Below are 14,927 nucleotides of genomic sequence, written 5' to 3'. Positions count from 1 at the left end.
TGTGGCTCATACTGACCGATCGCATGTCCAGCACGGGAGGCTCCACGAACTTGGAGCCCAGGTTGTTGATGATGAACGACGTCACGCAGTAGGCCACACGGTCCTGGCGTAAAGACCGCACGATCAGCATCCTCTGCAGCTCGTTGCAGGCGTTATCCCATTCCACTGTCGGAGAGCACAAAACCACAGTGTGAATTGGGGCTGTGAGCAGGTTGGGCCTGTACTCATTGGAGTTTAGAGGTGATCTTATTGAAAGGTGTAAGATTCTGAGGGGGCTCGACGAGGAAGATAGAGAGAGGATGTTTCACCGCTCATTTTCCTAAACTCCAAGGAGTATCGGCTCAACCTTTCTTCATAAGACAATCCCTTTATCTCAGGAATCAACCGAGTGAACCTTCTCTGAGCTGCCTCCAATGCAAGTATATCCCTCCTTAAATAAGGAGACCAAAACTGTACGCAGTACTCCAGGTGTGGTCTCACCAATACTCTGTACAGCTGTAGCAGGACTTCTCTGCTTTTATACTCCATCCCCCTTGCAATAAAGGCCAACATTCCATTGGCCTTCCTGATCACTTGCTGTACCTGCATACTAACTTTTTGTGTTTCATGTACCGCAGCACTTTGCAATTTCCCTCCATTTAAATAATAATTTGCTTTTCTAGTCTTCTGACCGAGGAGAGGCTGCCCGCTGGGAGAATCGGGTTCCACTGTGCCGAGGACACTCACCTGGCAATGCGGCAGTCTCTGGCTCGGAACTGGTGTACCAGGCATTCCAGTCTTTGGGATACTGCTCAAAGGAATTCATAATTCCGTGGAAGTTTGTCAATTTGTCGAGCTCGGTGATGTTGTCCCAGTTGCCGTCTGCCACCCAGCCAGGGCAGGGGTTATCCATCTGCTCCTCTCTGTCCAACACCTGCGGCAGGCAGGGTGAGGAAGTGGTCACGTGTTACACATACCTTCATAACCCTTCACCAGCAAACTCCCTGCTCTCCACTGAGCCCAAGACCATCTTCATCGCTGCTCCCACATCACAAGAGCTTCCTCACCCACAGTGCCACACAGAACACAACTCCAGCTGGTTACCTCACTACCAAGCTCTCCCTCACCCGAGCCTCCAACCTCCCTCTCCCGTCCCTCCTCTATTGCAATTCTACCTCTCACCAAGTCTCAGTTGCACATTGCCCGCGTGCTACTGACCCACATTGGATCCCTCAACACCTCAACTTAAAAAATTCTCATCCTCATGTTCAAATCCCTCCATGGCCCTCGAACCCTCCCTATCTCTGTAACCTCCTCCAGCCCTACACCCCTCCCTATCTCTGTAACCTCCTCCAGCCCCTACACCCCTCCCTATCTCTGTAACCTCCTCCAGCCCTACACCCCTCCCTATCTCTGTAACCTCCTCCAGACCCTACACCCCTCCCTATCTCTGTAACCTCCTCCAGACCCTACACCCCTCCCTATCTCTGTAACCTCCTCCAACCCTACACCCTCCCTATCTCTGTAACCTCCTCCAGCCCTACACTCCTCCCTATCTCTGTAACCTCCTCCAGCCCCTACACCCCTCCCTATCCCTGTAACCTCCTCCAGCCCTACACCCCTCCCTATCTCTGTAACCTCCTCCAACCCCTACACCCTCCCTATCTCTGTAACCTCCTCCAACCCTACACCCTCCCTATCCCTGTAACCTCCTCCAGCCCTACATCCCTCCCTATCTCTGTAACCTCCTCCAACCCTACACCCCTCCCTATCCCTGTAACCTCCTCCAGCCCCTACACCCCTCCAAAATATCACTCCCGCTGCTCTGCACTCCCCCAATTCCGCCCTCTTCAGCATCCCCCGATTTCCATCGCTCCACCATCGGTAGCCGTGCCTTCTGTTACTTGGGCCCCAAGCTCTGGAACTCCCTCCCCAAACCTCTCCGCTTCTCTCCTCCTTTAAGACGCTCCTTAAAACCTACCTCTTTGAGCAAGTTTTGGTCACCTGGGGAGTGTATGTACCCCCCCCCTTCCAAACCCTCCCACGGGTACACCCCCCCCCCCCCCCCCAGGATACATACTCCCCCTCCCAGTACACTCACCACCCCTCCCCCCCCCCCGGTACACTCACCCCCCCCCCCCCGCCCCAGTACACTCACCACCCCTCCCCCCCCCCCCCGGTACACTCACCCCCCCCCCGCCCCAGTACACTCACCACCCCTCCCCCCCGGTACACTCACCACCACCCCGGTACACACACACACTCCCTCCCCACCCCCGGTACACACCCCCCCCCCCACGGTACACTCCCCCCACCCCCCCCCCGGTACACTCACCACCCCCCCGCGGAGGAAGAAGTTGTATTCGTCCATGTGAAGCTTCCCAGCCACCTCCAGGATCTTGATGCACACCTGGAAGCTAAAGAGCAGCTTGTGGCGCTCAAAGAGACCACGGCACGTGTACCTGGGCACAGGAGGCAGAAACAGTCGATCAAAGCTCAGCCACACTGCCCCGAAATATACCCCCCCGCACTGCGATCCGCTGCCCCACACATCTCTGAGCAAGATCCGCAGCTCGATAGATGTTTGTTCGGTCAGGGTACGCTGGGTTACGGAACCAAGGCCGGGGGGCGGGGGGGGATGGAGTCAGGATACAGATCAGCCTCCGGTGCCATTTTCAGCAGCATTGAGTCCAACGCCAGTTGCAGACGACTGCCCCGGACCAATATGGCGCCCGGCGCACTTCCAGTGTGGACCGCTCAGCGCCCATCCTTCGCCTGACAACCAGGCACTGGGCAAACGCATTGCACCGCCAACGGCCTGGATTTTCGGCTCTGCTGATTTCGGGGGGGTGGGGGGGGGGGTAAGGTTTGGGCCCAGGAAGAGTTTGCCCCTCAGTAAGTTTGGGCTGCTGGGCCCGGAGTGTGGGGCGGAGCAGCGGGGGAGGAGTTACACACCTTTCCTGGGGCACTAGGCCGGCTGAGCATGGGAAAATCCCCAGCTAAACAGCCGGGCCGGGAGCGCTCTAAGGGAGGCCCGGGGAGAACAAATGCACCAAAAACATTCCCAATTCACAGCCCATAAATCACCAAAAAATAATGACAAGGATAAACAATTAACTTTACAATTACACCGCACTGCGACCGGTGTAGGCTGGAGCGCCCGATTGCACAGGCCTCAAAACTCGCGCCGGTGTCACAAGCAGGGGCGTTGCACACCAACGCAGCTCTCCCGGGCGGTAACACTCCGCACCGCCGCAAAATCAGGCCCCGAAAACCCCAGCGGGGCGCTGGAGGCTGACCGCCCGCCCAGAAGACCACACCGCCGCCATTGCCACCGTGCGGGGGGGGGGGGGAAACGGAGCGCAGTGGACGGGAAATTCCGCCCCGATATCCTTTGTCCAGTGAAACTAGTGCAGTGGGTTTCAGCAGGAGTGGCAGTGGATGGGCAAAGCCCGTCCGATTGTCACCTGACCGTGCTCCCGCTGCTTGTCCCTGGGGCTCCCGAAACCTGGTCACACACACACACACACAGACTGTGTACCACTTACTTGTACACGGCGTAGGTGTGGTACTCATTGAGGTTGCTGATGCGCTCGTGCAGCTTGGGGCTGCGTTTACTCTTCTCAATGCTCAGGTTGAAGAGGTCGATGTAGGCGTCCAGCGCGAACTGGTACATGGGGTCGATTTTGCCCATGTCGTTCAGCACGAAGAAGAGGATGGATGCCCGCTCGGCACATGAGCGGTACCCCTGAGAGCGAACAAAACACGCAGAGCGACGGTGAGCAGCGATTCCAGGCCCTCGCTTTGCCCACGTACTCCCTCGCGGCCTGAAAGGGTTCCACGTTCGCCCGCTGCCCACCTTCCCCCCCCCCCCCCGATGCCAGCTAGACTTGGACTACAGCACTGGGCGTTCCGCCTCCTGCCCTTATATTACAACACATCGTGCGTGCAACGTACTGCAACCTCCAGACTTGGCCATTCTAACGCACTCCTGGCCGGCCTCCCATCCTCATCCAAAACTCCTGCTGCACCCAACGTGGTCTAACCCGCACCGAGTCCCGCTCACCCATCACCCCCTGTGCTCACACCCCGTGTCCTAACCCGCACCGAGTCCCGCTCACCCATCACCCCCTGTGCTCACACCCCGTGTCCTAACTCGCACCGAGTCCCGCTCACCCATCACCCCCTGTGCTCGCTGCCCCGTGTCCTAACTCGCACCGAGTCCCGCTCATCCATCACCCCGTGCTCACACCCAGTGTCCTAACTCGCACCGAGTCCCGCTCACCCATCACCCCCTGTGCTCGCTGCCCCGTGTCCTAACTCGCACCGAGTCCCGCTCACCCATCACCCCCTGTGCTCGCTGCCCCGTGTCCTAACTCGCACCGAGTCCCGCTCACCCATCACCCCCTGTGCTCGCTGCCCCGTGTCCTAACTCGCACCGAGTCCCGCTCACCCATCACCCCCTGTGCTCACACTCCGTGTCCTAACTCGCACCCAGTCCCGCTCACCCATCACCCCCTGTGCTCACTGCCCTGTGTCCTAACTCGCACCCAGTCCCGCTCACCCATCACCCCCTGTGCTCACACTCCGTGTCCTAACTCGCACCCAGTCCCGCTCACCCATCACCCCCTGTGCTCGCTGCCCCGTGTCCTAACTCGCACCCAGTCCCGCTCACCCATCACCCCCTGTGCTCGCTGCCCCGTGTCCTAACTCGCACCGAGTCCCGCTCACCCATCATCCCCTGTGCTCGCTGCCCCGTGTCCTAACTCGCACCGAGTCCCGCTCACCCATCACCCCCTGTGCTCGCTGCCCCGTGTCCTAACTCGCACCGAGTCCCGCTCACCCATCACCCCCTGTGCTCGCTGCCCCGTGTCCTAACTCGCACCGAGTCCCGCTCACCCATCACCCCCTGTGCTCACACTCCGTGTCCTAACTCGCACCCAGTCCCGCTCACCCATCACCCCCTGTGCTCACTGCCCTGTGTCCTAACTCGCACCCAGTCCCGCTCACCCATCACCCCCTGTGCTCACACTCCGTGTCCTAACTCGCACCCAGTCCCGCTCACCCATCACCCCCTGTGCTCGCTGCCCCGTGTCCTAACTCGCACCCAGTCCCGCTCACCCATCACCCCCTGTGCTCGCTGCCCCGTGTCCCAACTCGCACCCAGTCCCGCTCACCCATCTCCCCCTGTGCTCGCTGCCCCGTGTCCTAACTCGCACCGAGTCCCGCTCACCCATCACCCCCTGTGCTCGCTGCCCCGTGTCCTAACTCGCACCGAGTCCCGCTCACCCATCACCCCCTGTGCTCACTGACCTACATTGGCTCCCGGTTAAGCAACGACTTGATTTCAAAATTATCATCCTTGTTTACAAATCCCTCCATGGCCCTCGCCCCTCCCTATCTCTGTAATCTCCTGCAAACCCACAACACCCCCCCCCCGAGATATCTGTGCCCCTCTAATTCCTTCTGTCTTTTCTACATAAGGTTTATTCAGTACGTGGTACTGTGAGGGTGTGAGTGGGATTGTTCCCTAGTTTTTAGTCCTAGGCTACACATAGCTGGCCCACTGCTAGGGTGCTGTGGGTTACTGCGCTGGGCTGGGATGCGATTCCCCACCCCCACTTAGCTGTTGTCTGAACGTACGTGGGGAGGGAGAGAGTGAGCAGGATGTGGGAAGGGCGAGAGAGAGGAATGGTGAGAGAGAGGGAGGGAGGGAGAGAGAGAGAGAAGGGGAGAGAGAGAGAAGGGGAGAGGGAGACAGAGTAAGAGCGGGGAAGAGGGAGGGAGGGGCGGGGAAGAGGGAGGGAGGGAGGGGGAAGAGAGAGAAGGGGAGAGAGAGACAGTGTGAGAGTGAGGGTGAAAGAGGGAGGGTGAAAGAGAGGGAGGTAGGGGGAGAGAGAGAAGGGGAGAGGGAGAGAAGGGGAGAGGGAGACAGAGAACGAGAGAAGGGGAGAGGGAGACAAAGTGAGAGAGGGAGGGGGGAAAAAGAGAGAGGGAGGGGGGAAAAAGAGAGAGGGAGGGGGGAAAAAGAGAGAGGGAGGGGGGAAAAAGAGAGAGGGAGGGGGGAAAAAGAGAGAGGGAGGGGGGAAAAAGAGAGAGGGAGGGAGGGAAGGAGAAAGAGAGGGAAGAGGAGCATGGGGAGGGAAAGAGGTCGGGAGAGAGGGGGCGAGAAGGGGAGAGGTGAGGGAGAAAATCTCTGGGCAATGTGATAGAGATGGGGGAGGGGGTAGGAGGGAGGGGGAAGAGAGAAGTATGGGAGTGATGTGGGAAAGTGGGAGGGAGCGGTGAGTTGTGGTGCAGAGTGATCATCATAGGCGGTCCCTTGAAGCGAGGATGACTTGCTTCCAGGCCGAAAAGGGATGAGTTCCCAGGTGTTTCAATGAAGGACCTAATATTCCGGATCCCGAACTACATCCTGAAGGGTGGAAGATGCCTGTGGGTGGATTGTTTTAACGTGGGGTGACCGTTGCACACCAGCCACCACACGGGGCTTGACCGAGCGAGGTCTCGGTCCAGTGGCAAGGGATAACCAGGACGACTGGAGACCAGCTCTGCTGCACGGGCCGAGTGTGCACACATATCGCACAGTGTGGGCTGGGCCCGTGCTGCCCCTGGGCCCTCGCCTCTTCTTGGCCCCGCTCACTTCCCTCTACAATCTCTCGCCGCTCCTTCGCCCCCTCCTGCTGTGCCTGCCCACACTGCAGTCAGCGGCCTGGCTTCACAGCCGTCGCCCTCCTGCAGCAGCACACACTGCTCCCTGCAGTGGTATACCGCCCCACGCTGCTCCCTGCAGTGGTATACCGCCCCACGCTGCTCCCTGCAGTGGTATACCGCCCCACGCTGCTCCCTGCAGTGGTATACCGCCCCACGCTCCTCCCTGCAGTGGTATACCGCCCCACGCTGCTCCCTGCAGTGGTATACCGCCCCACGCTGCTCCCTGCAGTGGTATACCGCCGCACGCTGCTCCCTGCAGTGGTATACCGCCCCACGCTGCTCCCTGCAGTGGTATACCGCCCCACGCTGCTCCCTGCAGTGGTATACCGCCCCACGCTGCTCCCTGCAGTGGTATACCGCCCCACGCTGCTCCCTGCAGTGGTATACCGCCCCACGCTGCTCCCTGCAGTGGTATACCGCCCCACGCTGCTCCCTGCAGTGGTATACCGCCCCACGCTGCTCCCTGCAGTGGTATACCGCCCCACGCTGCTCCCTGCAGTGGTATACCGCCGCACGCTGCTCCCTGCAGTGGTATACCGCCCCACGCTGCTCCCTGCAGTGGTATACCGCCCCACGCTGCTCCCTGCAGTGGTATACCGCCCCACGCTGCTCCCTGCAGTGGTATACCGCCGCACGCTGCTCCCTGCAGTGGTATACCGCCCCACGCTGCTCCCTGCAGTGGTATACCGCCCCACGCTGCTCCCTGCAGTGGTATACCGCCCCACGCTGCTCCCTGCAGTGCTATACCGCCCCACGCTGCTCCCTGCAGTGGTATACCACCCCACGCTGCTCCCTGCAGTGGTATACCGCCGCACGCTGCTCCCTGCAGTGGTATACCGCCGCACGCTGCTCCCTGCAGTGGTATACCGCCCCACGCTGCTCCCTGCAGTGGTATACCGCCGCACGCTGCTCCCTGCAGTGGTATACCGCCCCACGCTGCTCCCTGCAGTGGTATACCGCCCCACGCTGCTCCCTGCAGTGGTATACCGCCCCACGCTGCTCCCTGCAGTGGTATACCGCCGCACGCTGCTCCCTGCAGTGGTATACCGCCGCACGCTGCTCCCTGCAGTGGTATACCACCCCACGCTGCTCCCTGCAGTGGTATACCGCCCCACGCTGCTCCCTGCAGTGGTATACCGCCCCACACTGCTCCCTGCAGTGGTACACCGCCCCACGCTGCTCCCTGCAGTGGTACACCGCCCCACGCTGCTCCCTGCAGTGGTACACCGCCCCACGCTGCTCCCTGCAGTGGTACACCGCCCCACGCTGCTCCCTGCAGTGGTATACCGCCCCACGCTGCTCCCTGCAGTGGTACACCGCCCCACGCTGCTCCCTGCAGTGGTACACCGCCCCACGCTGCTCCCTGCAGTGGTACACCGCCCCACGCTGCTCCCTGCAGTGGTACACCGCCCCACGCTGCTCCCTGCAGTGGTACACCGCCCCACGCTGCTCCCTGCAGTGGTACACCGCCCCACGCTGCTCCCTGCAGTGGTATACCGCCCCACGCTGCTCCCTGCAGTGGTATACCGCCCCACGCTGCTCCCTGCAGTGGTATACCGCCCCACGCTGCTCCCTGCAGTGGTATACCGCCCCACGCTGCTCCCTGCAGTGGCCCCGGCCTGCTGATGGTCTTGCAGGCCGGGACCCTGGCGATATCCGGGCCACATGCTGCTCCCTCTAATCGTGCAGAATGAACTGCAGTGATGTATGGTTGATATATTGGACCTGAGCTGAAGGATTAGGGTGAGGAAAAGGAAGCAGGGTTGGAGAGGGAGCAGGGAGCGACTCGGTGCAGTGTTCCTATAACCTTACATGAAGATAATTCGAAACACATTTCACGCACAGAGTTCACATATTTTTTCACTTCTCCGACTTTTTTCTTTGACTCTGTCCCTTCCACCCCCCGCCCCCCCTTCATGTCCAGACTGAATAATTTGAATACTGTATGGGAATGCCAGAAATATTTCTGTTCCTGTCCAGACATCAGCGGCCACACAGTTTGGAAGGTTGTGTTCGAGAGCGAAGGTTCGGAACAGAAAACCAGTGGTTAAGTTTGATTTGTAAATATGGCAAAATAGCTTTTGTTGTGGATAACCATGCAAGTTATGTATGGTGATTATTTTGGAATGATTACTTCTTCATTAAGGAGGGAGAAGTGTAATGTAGAGCTCCCCCTAGTGGTCTACTGGGGTACTGCAACTGCTGATGTAAATACAATGCAGGTCACATGAAGTATTGGAGCCATCGGTGATGTTGTAAAGAATATATCGCAATCTGTCACTACACGAGGTTTCCCCATCACTGAGCTCACAGGCAGCAAAGTACTTTCAGGTACATCGTGCCGAGATGCAGTGAGGTTCCCTTCATGTCGGCTCGATAATGTGTCTCAGCCCCACTCCTCACAGGCCACAGCCCGCTCTATGCATTACGTCGAATGTACGGCACAGAAAGAGGCCATTGGGCCCCACCGCTCCGTGCCGGGGTTTATGCTCCACACCAGCCCCCTCCCACCCCTCTCCATCTCACCCCATCACCATATCCTTCTCTTCCTCGCTCCCTCATGTGTTTATCCAGCTTTCCCCTAAATGTATTGTGTATGCATAATATAAGTATATTTCCTGTACACTCAGTGTACAGTTACATAAGACGACTGGATGTACCTTCACACTGTATACACTATGCCTGTACCACCAGAGGGTGCAACTGGTGCAGACCTCGGGGTCACCGGTACACGACAGGTAACCAGGTATACAAGGGTGCCCACTTTACTGTACCCTCACTCAGGAGCTGTAATAAATGGACTAAGGTCACCACAGTTGAAGTACAATACCTCACCTCGTGGAGTCATTACTCGAGGGCTTATAGACACAATAAAATGCATCGATACTATTCGCCTCAACCACTCGCTGTGGCAGCGAGTTCCACATTCTCACCGCTCTCTGGGTAAAGATTCTCCTGAATTCCCCATCGGGTTTATTAGTGACTGTCTTATATTGATGGCCCCGAGTTCTGGTCTCCCCCACAACTGGAAACATCTTCTCTACGTCTACCCTATCGAAACCCCTTCATAGTCTTACAGACCTTGATCAGGTCACCCCTCAGCTTTCTGTTCACTGGAGAAAAGAGACCGGGCCTGTTCAGCCTTTCCTGATAGTCATTGGAGTTTAGAAGAATGAGATGATCTTATTGAAACGTGTAAGTGGGCAGGGAAGTGGAGTTGAGGCCAAGATCAGATCAGCCATGATCTTGAAGGCTGAGATCGATGGATGTTTGAATATTATGGGATATGGGGACAGTGCAGGAAAGTGTAGTTGAGGTAGATCAGCCATGATCTTATCGAGGGGCCAAATGGCCGGACTCTTGCTCCTATTCCCTATGTTCTAACCTTTCAGTTGTGGTATTGCCAAAGGTGTGAATTAGGGGCAGTGGGTCTGTGTCCAGCAGCAACTGGATTGCGACTGTCCCGTACTCATTCTAGGGAGGAGCTTTACACACCATCAGTTGGGGCTGGGTTTGAACCGGGCTCGAGGTAAAAGGTCAGGGTTGGGTCTATGCCACCTCAGAAAGGTCAAAGTGAACGGTCCCCTTTCCGCTGTCCGTGGACTAACCTCTCGAGCGGTGTCGATCTTCACCTCCGTCGTCTCGCTGCTCTCGATCTGCTCTGCCACCTCTGTGGCCGTTACCTTCGAAGTCTGCAAGGTGTTGACGAGCTGCACGTCATCTAGTAGTGAGCCCGTGGCCTCATTCAGCAATCTGGTGGACACGGAGCGGCGGTGAATAAACTTTAAACCCAGCAATTCGATAGCGCGTTCCCCCGCCCCCCCAACTCCGCTCCGGAACTAGCATGGACAGACGATTCGTTAACAGACAGAGAACAGAGAGTCGGGATAAACGGGTCATTTTCAGTTTGGCAGGCCTGCAACTAGTGGGGTGCTGCAGGGATCAGTGCTGGGGCCTCAGCTATTTACAATCTATATTAATGACCTAGATGAAGGAGTGAGTGTGATGTATCCAAGTTTGCTGACGATACAAAGCTAGGTGGGACAGTAAGCTGTGAGAAGAACACAAAGCGTCTGCAAAGGGATACAGACAGACTGAGTGAGTGGGCAGGAAGGTGAAGTATAATGTGGGCAAATGTGAGGTTATTCACTTTGGTTGGAAGAATAGAAACAGAGTATTTTTTAAATGTTTGGTCAGAAAGATTTGGGTGTCCCTTGTGCAAGAAACACAGAAAGCTCACATGCAGGTACAGCAAGCAATAAGGAAGGCAAATGGCATGTTGTTCTTTATTGGAAGGGGGTTGGAGTGTAAGAGTAAGGAAGTCTTGCTATAATTATACAGGGCCCTGGTGAGGCCGCACCTGGAGTACTGTGCACAGGTTTGGTCTCCGTATCTAAGGAAGGATATACTTACCATAGAGAGAGTGCAACGGAGGTTCACCGGACTGATTCCTGGGATGGGGGGATTGTCCTATGATGTGAGATTGCGTAGATTGGGCCTACACTCTCTGGAGTTTAGAAGAATGAGAGGTGATCTCATTGAAACAATCAAGACTCTGAGTGGGCTTGACAGGGTAGATGCAGGGAGGATGTTTCCCCTGGGCTGGGGAGTCTAGAACCAGGGGTCACAGTCTCAGGATAAGGGGTCGGCCATTGAGGACTGAGATGAGGAGGAATGTCTTCACTCAGAGGGTGGTGAATCTTTGGAATTCTCTGCCCCAGAGGGCTGTGGAGGCTCAGTCTTTGAGTATATTCAAGGCTGAAATCGATAGATTTTTGGGCTCTCGGGGAATTGAGGGATATGGGGATCGGGTGGGAAAGTGGAGTTGAGGTCGAAGATCAGCCGTGATCTCATTGAATGGTGGAGCAGGCTCGAGGGGCCGAATGGCCGACTCCTGCTCTTAATTCTAACGTTCTTGTCCTCCCCTCCCTCCCCTGGGTCTGAAGGCTGGATTTAGACATGGTTACTGCAGGCAGGCTGTTTGACTGGGACAGTGCAGCCCCAGAGCCCCAGCCTTGGCCCACTCCATACATGCGCTCTGTGGGGTAGCGACTGGGAGAGGGAGCCTCTTGCTGATGTCCTCCCTATTCGGCTCAAAGGACTGATTACAGATCTTGCTGGAATACTTGCCTTTATTGGCCGAGGCCTAGAGTACAAGAGCGGGGCGGAGGTTATGCTTGAACTGTATAAAACACTGGTTAGGCCACAGCTGGAGTACCGTGTGCAGTTCTGGTCACCACATTACAGGAAGGATGTGATTGCACTGGAGAGGGTACAGAGGAGATTTACCAGGATGTTGCCGGGACTGGAGAGTTTTAGCGATGAGGAAAGATTGGATAGTCTGGGGTTGTTTTCTTTGGAACAGAGGAGGCTGAGGGGAGATTTAACTGAAGTGTATACAATTATGAGGGGCCTGGATGGAGTGGGTAGGAAGGACCTGTTTCCCTTGGCAGAGGGGTCAACAACCAGGGGGCATAGATTTAAAGTAATTGGGGCGAGGTTTAGAGGGGATTTGAGGGGAAATGTCTTCACCCAGAGGGTGGTGGGGGTCTGGAACTCTCTGCCTGAAAGAGTGGTAGAGGCAGAAACCCTCACCACATTTGGATGTGCACCTGAAGTGCCGAAACCTGCAGGGCTAGGGACCCAGAGCTGGAAAGTGGGATTAGGCCAGGAAGCTCTTGGTCGGCCGGCACGGACACGATGGGCCGAATGGCCTCCTTCCGTGCTGTAGATTACTGTGATTCTATAGAGAGGGACAAATTAAGAACATCTAACATGGCTTTAAAACAGAGGAAATCCTGTCTTACTCATTTGATTGGATTGTTTGAAGAAATCATCAAGACAGTGGATGAGGGAAGACATTGTCTACCGAGACTTCCAAATGCTTTTGACAAGTTACTGCAGAAGAGGCTTGTCTATAAGATCGGAGCCTCAAAAGGGCTGAATGGCCTCCTTCTGAGCCATAAATTACTATGATTGTATGAGCAACTGCTTTGGGCTGCCAAAGGCCATGTTGCCATCAGTCAGCTGGAACTCCTTGACCTTTGGCCCTTGCCCAGGGGTCAGAACGGGCCCTCTTACCTCAGGATCTCGTCCTCCAGCTCCTTCAGCTTCTTCTTGCCCGCGGCGATGTTCATGACCAACGAGTCCTTCTGTTCCTCCAGCTCTGGCCGTTCCTTCCTCACCACGATGCCCAGTAGCTGTGCCTCGAGCCCCTGTGGCACAGGCCGGGCATCAGTGAACACACACACACACACACACACACACACACACACGCGCACCCACAAAAGGCCCAGACCGCCCCCCCCTTCGCACAGGTGAGGGACTCCCCCATTCCCCACAGACCCCCATAGACCCCCCATTCCCCACAGACCACCCCCATTCCCCACAGACCACCCCCATTCCCCACAGATACCCCCCCATTCCCCACAGACCCCCCCATTCCCCACAGATACCCCCCATTCCCCACAGACCCCCCCATTCCCGAGACACCCCCCATTCCCCAGACACTCCCCCATTCTCCACAGACACCCCATTCCCCAGACACCCCCCCCATTCCCCAGACACCCCCCCATTCCCCACAGACCCCCCCATTCCCCAGACACCCCCCATTCCCCAGACACCCCCCCATTCTCCACAGACACCCCCATTCCCCACAGACACTCCCCATTCCCCACAGACACCCCCCCATTCCCCACAGACACCCCCCCCCATTCCCCACAGACACACCCCCATTCCCCACAGACAACCCCCCATTCCCCACAGACAACCCCCCATTCCCCACAGACACCTCCCCATTCCCCACAGACACCTCCCCATTCCCCACAGACCCCCCCCATTCCCTACAGACAGCAGTCCCCAGCCGGTTTATTGTGTGGGCATGGGAAGATCCCGACTGGGCGAACAGAGCGATTTGCAGGATAGGGCTGAGCTGAGGAAAGTCATTCAGCCCACCCTGACTCAGAATGATCCCCCCTCCACCCATCACAGCATCCAACCATTCCTTAAATCATTACGGGATTTAACCCCCACTACCCACCCAATACTACACTCTACCCTACCCGTGCCCCCCTCTACTCTACCCTCACCCCTCCCATACCTCCCCTCCCGGTACACCCCCTCTACCGGTCACCCCCTATACCCTACACCCACTCTCCCCGTACCCCCCTCTACCCCACCCCCCACTCTCCCCGTACCCCCCTCTACCCCATCCCCCACTCCCCTCTACCCCACCCCCCACTCTCCCCGTAACCCCCTCTACCCCACCCCCACTCTCCCCGTACCCCTGTCTACCCCACCCCCCACTCTCCCCGTACCCCCCACTCTCCCCGTACCCCCACTCTCCCCGTGCCCCCGTCTACCCCACCCTCCACTCTCCCCGTACCCCTTCTACCCCACCCCCCACTCTCCCCGTACCCCCTACTCTCCCTGTACCACACACTCTCCCCGTACCCCCTCTACCCCACCCCCTACTCTCCCCGTACCCCACACTCTCCTCGTACCCCCTCTACCCTACCCAATACACCACTCTACCATCACTCTGCCCTGCCCCCGCCCCCCTCCATGCTCACTGAGCAGTATCGGGCAGGCACTAACCTGCACTTTGACAGCAAAGTTGACGATGGTGGTCTTGGTGGAGATCTCGGGGGCGTAGTGCGGATTGGATAACTTGGTGGTGATGTAAAAGCGGAAGGCCGTGTTGTACTCGATCTCCTTGTCGCCCAGTTTCATCAGCAGGCGCCCAGCTGTGGGGAGGGGGGGGGGGGGGGAAAGAGCAGCGGTCACCCCCGGCATTAACGAGTGCCGCCGGCTCTATTACCGGCGCGGGAAGCCGGCGATCCCAGCACCGCCTCCAGAGAGGCTCAGAGACATCACCTCAGCCTCTTTGCTTGTTGAACGGCATCATTACATTCTCATATTGAACATTCTTCTTCACCATTCTAGACCTGTATCGGACCTTGGGTAGACCACACTGGGAGCACTGCGTACAGTTCTGGTCACTATATTACAAACAGGATATAGAGGCACTGGAGAGGGTGCAGGGAAGATTTCTAAGGATGATAGCAGAAATGCGAGGGTATACATTATCAGGAAAGGATGAACAGGCTGGGGTTTCTTTTCTCTTGCAAAAAGGCTGAGGGGTGACCTAATAGAGGTCTTTAAAATGATGAAAGGTTTTGATGGAGTGGATACAGAGAGAATGTTTCCAGTTGTGGGGGAGACCAGAACTCGGG

The 14,927-nt window shown here is 57.3% G+C and overlaps 1 protein-coding gene across 1 annotated transcript in view; it reads right to left on the bottom strand.

Moving 5' to 3' along the window:
• dnah2 (dynein, axonemal, heavy chain 2) overlaps positions 1-14,927 on the bottom strand; it is a 242,216-nt gene that overhangs the window by 17,486 nt on the left and 209,803 nt on the right. The window contains 7 exon segments of the mRNA XM_070863165.1: positions 17-165; positions 727-913; positions 2,315-2,441; positions 3,528-3,727; positions 10,302-10,446; positions 12,775-12,908; positions 14,290-14,438. Coding sequence (XP_070719266.1) covers positions 17-165; positions 727-913; positions 2,315-2,441; positions 3,528-3,727; positions 10,302-10,446; positions 12,775-12,908; positions 14,290-14,438 — 1,091 coding nt within the window.

This window comes from Pristiophorus japonicus, chromosome 20, assembly GCF_044704955.1.
Source record: "Pristiophorus japonicus isolate sPriJap1 chromosome 20, sPriJap1.hap1, whole genome shotgun sequence".
NCBI lineage: Eukaryota > Metazoa > Chordata > Chondrichthyes > Pristiophoridae > Pristiophorus > Pristiophorus japonicus.
The sequence above is the reverse complement of the archived record's forward strand: the minus strand, read 5'-3'. Positions and strand labels throughout refer to the sequence as shown.